This window comes from Suricata suricatta, chromosome 9 (assembly GCF_006229205.1).
Source record: "Suricata suricatta isolate VVHF042 chromosome 9, meerkat_22Aug2017_6uvM2_HiC, whole genome shotgun sequence".
NCBI classification, from domain to species: domain Eukaryota; kingdom Metazoa; phylum Chordata; class Mammalia; order Carnivora; family Herpestidae; genus Suricata; species Suricata suricatta.
This window is the reverse complement of record NC_043708.1, coordinates 47,108,093-47,116,958: the sequence shown is the minus strand read 5'-3', so window position 1 is coordinate 47,116,958 and position 8,866 is coordinate 47,108,093. Positions and strand designations below refer to the sequence as shown.

General features: G+C 41.0%; 2 protein-coding genes across 4 annotated transcripts in view; one reads left to right on the top strand and one right to left on the bottom strand.

Annotated features, from left to right (window-relative positions):
* The window catches only part of LOC115302205 (atherin-like), a 1,028-nt gene extending 275 nt beyond the window's left edge, over nt 1-753 (top strand). Inside the window, exon 2 of the mRNA XM_029952188.1 lies at nt 20-753. Within this exon, the coding sequence (XP_029808048.1) occupies nt 20-753 (734 nt within the window). The remainder of the gene's footprint in view (nt 1-19) is intronic.
* A 6,493-nt stretch (nt 754-7,246) lies between these two features.
* The window catches only part of L2HGDH (L-2-hydroxyglutarate dehydrogenase), a 43,335-nt gene continuing 41,715 nt past the window's right edge, over nt 7,247-8,866 (bottom strand). For all 3 annotated transcript variants that reach the window (XM_029952458.1, XM_029952459.1, XM_029952461.1), the window contains one exon: nt 7,247-7,658. In XM_029952458.1, coding sequence (XP_029808318.1) covers nt 7,463-7,658 — 196 coding nt within the window. In that variant the 3' untranslated portion in view covers nt 7,247-7,462. The remainder of the gene's footprint in view (nt 7,659-8,866) is intronic.

Genomic DNA, 8,866 nt, shown 5'->3' with positions numbered 1-8,866 from the left:
CGCCTCGCCTCGCCGGCAGCCGCCGCCACGGCCGGGGCGGCTCGGGGGCGGCGCCGGCGGGCGGGCGGGCGGGGGCTCCGGGGGCGGTTTCCTCGGCCCGGGCGGCCTCGCCTCGCGCAGCGTCCTCAGAGGAAGCGCGGCGGCCAGAGAGTCCGGGCGATCCCCGGCTGCGACCGAGACGGCGGCCTCCTTTCCCGGCGGCGCTGGCCCGCTTCTCGGGCGGCTCCTCGTCCTTTGTCTGGGTTCGCAGTCCCGCGCGGGGTACAGCTGACCTCGCCCCCGCCCCAACTACCGCTACGGCCGCGGCAGGCGGAGAGCGGCGGCGGCAGCTCGTCTCCTCATCGCCTCATCCCCGCCCTCCCAAAAGGCAACGCCGCCCGGCCCGCTCGAGTCACCTCCGGAGGGTCCTGGGGACCGAGCGGGCGTGCGCGTCGGACGAGAGAGCCACACTCAGGCGCGGACCGTGCTGGCCACCGCTGCCGCCGCCCCTTCAGCGGCCGCCCACAGCGCCCCGGGGCTGCCGCCGAGCTCCGGGCCCCAGCAGTCGCCTCTCGGCCCGCCCCCTCGGCCCGGCGCTCATTATCCCGGGTCTCCGGAGAAGCCCCGCACGGAGCATGCGCGCCGCGGAGCCGGCGGAGGCGCCGGCCGGTCGCGGAGTTGCAAAGGCGCGAGGGCCAGGCGGTGGAAGTCTGCCTGTGCTGTGGGCTTGCTGGGAGCCTGTTCCAGATCGACTCCCCAACTTACTGTGTCTAACACGAACGCTCCCTTCTCTCGACCTTCCCAAGACAATCCTGACTCGGTGCCACTCTTCGAGGACTACAGTCATGGGAAGCAATTCAGGATGGGGAGAGAAAGGGACATTCGGGCTGGACACGATGTTTAACTTATGTGTGCTATTCTGTATATAGGAGATAGTTAACTGTTTCATAGAGTGATGCTCTGGGGATTGAAAGGTGAGACACGGAAAGTCCTCAGCACACAGTGGGGTCAGCCACCAGTGAGGAAGGGAAAGAAAGAACAGGGTGAGGCGGAAGTCCGTGCTATACTTCAGTTCCAAGATCAGTAACTCAACAATTAATCCTGTTACCAAAGACACCTCAAGTCATCATTTGGCAAAAAACAAAGACAGTGTTGGAAAACTCATTTTTCTAATCCAAGTACTCACGGAATCACGAATTTTTTTCTAAGTCACATCCACATTCTCATGTAGTTAGGATAAAAGGTAGGATGGTGAAATGCTTGTATTTCTCCAATTACTTTTTCAATCAGTGACGGCAAAGACTTTGGCTTACACAGACGGTGTTTACTTTTCTCTCCCAGAACTTCAGCTGTAAACTACTAGACTGTCAAACAAGAGACTTGATTGTATTTTCTTACAGGAGAGTAAAGTTGTCAGTAGGAAGTTTCATTCTTGGCCAACGATATTGGAAACCTCCTCGAGCCAAAATTGGCCTGAAGACACATTTGTTTATCCAAATCTATATTTACATTTTAAAATGGTTAATATTTTTAAATAAAGAGATTTCATATAAAAATGAATTTCCAGCTTCCGAACAAAACTCCAGCAACACTGGGCGCTGCTGCATTCCTGCAAAGGAGTAATCTGCAAGCAGGCAGTGGGTAGTGGCTGCCCTCTTTAGAAAAGTATGCCATCCCATTTCCAGTTGGCTATACTCCCTACCTGGCACTCTTCACTCTTTTATGTAACCTGCCTAGTCTCTACAGTCATCTGAGTTGTGATCTCTGAGCTAGGCAAACAGAAATGTGATCCACCTGCGTGAGGGGGATAACTCAAGAATGACTCCTGTAAAAGTCCCAACCAGACAAGTGGGCCATCTAGAAAAAACATGTTGGATGCATACCCCACATGCTACACTAGGATAAATTCCATTAAGTATCAAAGACTTAAATGTAAAAAATTAAAACCATAAAATAATTTGTTTATAATTTCAAGTACAAAAGAACTTTTTACTATGATATAAAATCTAGAAGATTGGTAAATTCATTTTTTTAAATGTGAGGCAAAAACAAAAACCATTACAAGGTAAGCCAAAAAGCAGATGACAAACTGGAAAAAATATTTGCAATTCATTTTCTAAGTAGTTTATTTCCCTAATACCTAAAGAAGTACCTCAAATTTAATAAGACCAAAACTTAAGGGGAAAAAAGGAAAACAAACATGAAAAAATGGTCACAGAAAAAGAAATATGTCTCAAACATATTACAGATGCTCAACTTCACTCATATTACAAAAAATTTAAATTATACTGTTATTTTTTACCTATTAGCCTCACAGATCCAAAAGTTTGATGATATACTATGTTGGTGAGAATATGAAGAAACAGATACTGTAATATGTTTTTGGTGAGACTTAAATTGGTTCAACATACCAAAGGCAACTTGACACTATCAAAGTTGCAAAGGCACATACCCTTTGACCAAGCCAATTCTAAGAATATGTCCTTTTGGTATACTTGCCAAATGACTTAACACAAAATTATTGATTACAGTACTGTCGCAGCAAAAGCAAAACAAAAATATTGAGAAATAAATAATCGTCAGTAGATATAAGGGACTGGTTCAACAAATAATAATAAATTCACAGAATGGAAGCAATAAAATCATTTGAAAAGAACCGTTTGAACATTATCAAAGAGACAGTGAAAAGTGAAATGAGCAGGGTGTATAATCTAGTATGCAGAGTATGCTACCATTTGTGAAAAAAGACATAAAGGCAATATTTTATTATGTTTAATATCTCTGCAATGCTGCACAAGGGATACAATTTTTGTTGCCTCATGAATGTGAAGTGAGTGGCTTGGAGGAGAAGAGATTTGTTCATGGAGTACATTTAAGGGTGCTTTGAATTTTCAACCATATGAATGTTGTACTTATTCAAAACATTGATTAATTAAAAAACATTTTTAGGGGTGCCTGGGTGGCTCAGTCGGTTGAGCGTCCGGCTTCAGCTCAGGTCATGATCTCGCGGTTCGTGGGTTAGAGCCCCACACCGGGCTCTGTGCTGACAGCTAGCTCAGAGCCTGGAGCCTGCTTCACATTCTGTCTCCCTCTCTCTCTGACCCTCCTCTGCTCACACTGTGTGTCTCTCTCTCTCAAAAAAAAAAAAAATTAAAAAAAAATTTAAAACATGTTAAATAAAAAATTTCCAACTCCATCATAAACACTTGCTTCAAGTATTAAAAAATATCAGGGGCAACCAGCTGGCTTGGTCGGTAAAACATGCTACTCTTGATCCTGGGGTTATGAGTTTGAGCCCCACATTGAGTGTACAGATTACTTAAAAACAAAATATTTTCTTTTAAATTGGAGTATTAAACACAATGATACTACACTTGATCATAAATTTAAGTTACAATTAATGCACTATGTTAATTACTTGAGAAGTACTAATTTTGAATTTAGGACGGCTTTTGGGAGATAACTTGAATAATCTAAGACAGTGAAATTTTTATTTATTGAAAAACAGAAAAGCCTTTTATTATTTTTTAATTTATTGTCAAATTGGTTTCCATACACCAGTGCTTATCCCAACAAGTGCCCTCCTCAATGCCCATCACCCACTTTCCGTTCTCCCCCACCCCCCATAAACCCTCAGTTTGTTCTCAGTATTCAAGAGTCTCTTATGGTTTGGTTCCCTCCCTCTCTATTACTTTTTTCCCCCCTCTTTCCCTCCCCCATGGTCTTTTGTTAAGTTTATCAAGATCCACATATGAGTGAGAACATATGGTAAGTGTATTTGTATAACTTATTTCACTTAGCATAATACCCTCTAGTTCCATCCATGTTGCTACAAATGGCCATATTTCATTCTTTCTCATTGTCATGTAGTATTCCATTGTATATATGTCACATCTTCTTTATCCATTTGTCAGTTGATGGACATTTAGACTCTTTCCATGGTTTGGCTATTGTTGACAGTGCTGCTATGACATTGGGGTACATGTGCCCCTATGCATCAGCACTTCTGTATCCTTTGGGTAAATTCCTGGAAGTGCTACTTCTGGGTCATTGTGGAATTCTGTTGTTACTTTTTGGGGAACTTCCACACTGTTTTCCAGAGGGGCTGCACCAGTTTACATTCCCACCAACAGTGTAGGAGGGATCCCGTTTCTCCACATCCTTGCCAGCATCTATAGTCTCCTGATTTGTTCACTGTAGCCACTCTGGTGTTAAGTGGTATCTCAGTGTGGTTTTGATTTGTTTCCCTGATGATGAGTGATGTTGAGCATCATTTCATGTGTCTGTTGGCCATCTGGATGTCCTCTTTGGAGAAGTGTCTATTCATGTCTTCTGCCCATTTCTTCACTGGATTATTTGTTTTTCAGGTGTGGAGTCTGGTAAGTTCCTTATAGATTTTGGATACTAGCCCTTCATCTGATATCATTTGCAACTATCTTTCCTGACTCCATTGGTTGAAAGGCAGTGAAAATTTGAACACTAATATTCTCCCACTAAAAACATTTTCAAGAAGGAATTACTCAACATTTCTCCCATTTACTCTCCTACTTCCTCAATTTATTTAAAGCTACAAGTGCTGCCAGTCAGAAGCAAACCAAAGTAATGCCACAGGAAACAATAAATGTCATTGTCACTCACTTTCATGGTCTGTTGCTATAGCTAACTGTGGTCCTTTTACAGTCCACCTGCTGGCAAGACGTTGGAACAGGCTCTCAGATCATTTGCCCGTTTACCCTTATGTGAGGCTTATGCCCAGAAACCCAACCCTGTGTAAGAGATAGCATACTAAAATGTCTTCCTAAGAGAAACTGTAATTTTTTATGAAATTCCAATTTGACCAATTTACTGTCCCCTACACCTCCTGCAAAGTACTGTGTGTTTATGTGTTTTACACATATTCTGCTATGGAGCAGAAACAATGTTCCCTGGTGCTCTGGGGGTATGAAGATGACACTGAGGTCGGCCAGGTATTGCCATCACTACCAAGTGGAAAGCCATTTTTGTAAGTGGGGAAGTGCTCTACTTTTTACCTAAAATATAAACCTCATTTTTTTTGGTAATTGATTTTTATTTTATTTTATTTTTTTGATTTTTTAAAAATAGTTTATTATCAAATTGGTTTCCATACAACACCCAGTGCTCTTCCCCACAAGTGCCCTCCTCCATTACCACCACCTCTTTTCCATCCACCCCCTTCCCCTTCAACCCTCAGTTCATTTTCAGTATTCAATAGTCTCTCATAAACCTCATTTTTATATTAAATACAAATATAGTTTTTCATTTTTTAAGGTTGTCTGCTGTTTAAAGCTATGATAATTCATGTTTTACACAAAAAACTTTACTTGAATCAGTTTTATGAAACTAAAAGTTATGTTTACAACACAGACTCATTAAAATATTTTAATATTGATTTACATTTTATCTCAGAAATACACAAAACTTTTAAATATATCAGTATTACACAACAAAACCCTATTGATATAAATATAAAATTTTTTACAAACAGAATAACCTGCACATTCAAAACACTTTCAAAAATTTTTTTCATTTATATTTTTTTGGGTATAATATAGGCTCAAATGGAATGAGGGCTGCTTTAATGAGGACAGTTATTTTTGTAATTTCAGTCGTTCACAGCTTAGTATATATATATAATCTCACTGTTTATGAAATAGAGAATTGTAAAAATTTCCATCTCTTAATAGTTGTGTAATGGAACAGAAAAATATCCTGTGTGTCACATTTCTTGGAGGAATCAGTTGTTATCAAGAACCATCAGGGCTAATTTATTCTGTGAATGGTTTTTAAATGCTATCAATACGTTTATCCCAAGTGTCAAATAATTGCCTAGTCTCTACTTGGGATGTGCTACTTCTTGAACAGGAGTTGATGATGTAGCCTTTCAAAATTAATGGTTGAGGTAGCTCAAACAATGTAATCACCGAGACTTGAAGTGAAAAGGAAGAAAACAGAAGTTTTTCCTTTCAGTCAAAATGCACATCCTTCTTACTCATCTATCACACAGATTTGGAGAGTTAAGAGGAACGAATGAAGAGTGGAAGATTAGTCCTGAGAGTATGTATAAGGGAATGGATGAAAATGTCTCGCCTAAACGGTGGTGCTGTAATAGTTTCCCCAATCAATGGGCTGCCATAAATTCATGTATATTTCCAACCTTCTGAATTGCAAGATTCATTTCAACAGATTCCACGCACATATATACAGTATACAGTATTGGCACTGAGCAACAATTTAAATACTCATGAAGTACACGTGAATGTAAGGCACTTTTGCGGTTTACAAAAGTGAATGCCTCAAAGTTAGGTATTTCCCCGAAATGAAGAAATAACCTCATAAAAGTTCATAGGATCCCCGAAAACCAAGTAGGCATGAATAAAATTAGTGATCTTGGCTAATGTTTGAGAAACCCGGTGTGACTGAAAAAGAGATATAGAGGTAAATTTTTAAAATTACAGAGTTCTGTATATCAGTGTCAGGAATCTAAAACTGCTCATATAAAAACCTATCAGTTTGAAGTTCTTTTAGTTTCTCAACTACAGAAGACTAAAGAGTAGGCAACAACCATTCATAGTGTACTGCTGTTTGGATTTAATGGGAACCTTACACTAAGTCAGTTATAAAAAGACTGGGAATAATAAAGGGTTCGCATTTCTTTTGCAAAGTTATTTCTTACAAATATTATAGCTAAGCTACATCTTATTCAAACTACTTAAAATGTGAAATTTCATATATTTTCTTTAAATCAAGAATTTTAAATTCCCGAATACAAATACTGTTGCTCTAAATAATGTGAGCTTTCCTTTGACTCTTCAAAATTGAAAAGAGAGGGGGGCGCCTGGGTGGCTTAGTCAATTAAGTAAGTGTCTGGCTTCAACTCAGGTCATGATCTCACGGTTCGTGGGTTCAAGCCCCACATTGGGCTCTGTGCTGACTGCTAGCTCAGAGCCTGGAGCCTGCTTCAGATTCTGTACCTCCCTCTCTCTCTGACCCTGCCCTGCTTGCACTGTCTATCTCTGTCTCTCAAAATTAAAATTTAAAAAAACATAAAAAAAATTGAAAGGAGGTTTGCAACCTACAATATATTATATTTTCTTATCTAGGAGAGAAAGAAAAAAAGCTTAGGTACTATAAAAACAAAAAGTTAAGGGAATAATCAATTTTTTGTGCCATTATTTCCAGAAATTCTAAGAGTCAAGTCTCCAGATCATGGTTGGGGAGGAGAGATCAAGAACAGTCAGGGATTCAGTATGGATACAACTGTACCTTGCTTCTTTATTCACAAAGGAGCATGGACTTTTAAAAAATTATTATTTCTATGTTACAGCATTCTAACAATTCAGTTGTTATCTAAATGAGATACCTAACAATGAGATTTTCAAATCATTTTCCTTAAAGAATATAATTAGTATATTCTTTTTGCTGAATGTGGAAATTAAAATTAATACTTAGCTCCTTACATTATTTACAATTTAAATCTCTGTTGTACTTCATCTGCAATCATTCCAGAAATTGCAAGAGAAGAAGTAGCAGCAGGGGAAGGTGCATTTCTCACATGAAGAATGCGATTTCCAATATCCCCAACTCCTCCATCAAATACAAAATCTTCTACCAAATTTCCATCTCTATCCAGGGCTTGGGCTCTTACTCCAGCTGGACCTCTGCAAAATCAAGAGTGGTAGTCAACTGATTAGAAGAGATAGGACACTTTATAGATTAGTGGTTTCAGAGTATGCTTAAAGCAATAAAGTCTTTATTCTTCTAAATGCACAATTATGTGGAAACCCAACAGGTTTGTTTAGCCAAAGGCTATCAGTTTGGTAGCCTGTCAGACATATCCTTAGCTTAGAGTATAATGCCTGCCACATAACAATGTCAGTAAGACATTGCAGATAAACCCACATTTAATTAGAACAGATGAATTTTTAATTTGTATTTATAATATGAATTTATTATAAAATCAATGGGAATAAATAAGTGTCTTCTAAAACAAAGCAATATAAGTAGGAGTTATATATGTCAGTTGCATTCCTAAATGACTGCTACAGGATTCTATTTGTTTTTTCATTTTGTTGAGTATAAATTAAAATTTATGGATATTACTCTCATCTGCAAGAGTGGAAGGAGAAAATACGGACTCCAGATGGAAGAGAACCTGAAGGATACCTGAGTGAGCGAGTGTGAACTGGGGAGATTGGAAAATGGGCCAGCCCGAGATGGGCAGGGGAGGTGGTAGCCACAGCCCAATGCGGGGCAAGCGCATGGAGCCTGAAAGACAAAGGGAAGAGACAGAGAGACTGAACACGCTCATAGTACCGTCTCTGGGGAAGAGGTAAAGAACACTTAACCGCGCTTGGAGAGAGAAGCTCACTCCATAGATAACTGCTGGGTAGCCTAAATCCCGAACCCAGGTGGCACATGGGAAGGAACAGCTTCCAGTCCAGCGCCATCTTGGCAAGGAGTCGGCGACCGCTACAGCGGCAGTGTCAGGGGTGCTCATTTCGACCTCGGTTTTGGGAGTGGGAGCACGCACCTCATTTCCATGGTGCATCTTGCCCCCAGCATTGGCTGCACGAACCCTGAATCCCGGGTGCCAACAGGGAAAAAATAGCCCCCACCTCTGCGTGATCCCGGCAGAGAGTTGGCGGCGGTGGAGACCTGGGTGCGCGCGCAGGCTGCAGGAGCTCCCAGCTCATTTCCAGCAGCTCCGGGCGCCACCTGAATGTAAATGGACTGAATGCTCCAACCAAACGACACAGGGTAGCAGAATGGATAAAAAAAAAAAAACCATCTATTTGCTGTCTACAAGAGACTCATTTTCGACCGGAAGACACCTTCAGGTTGAAAGTAAAGGGATGGAGAAATATCT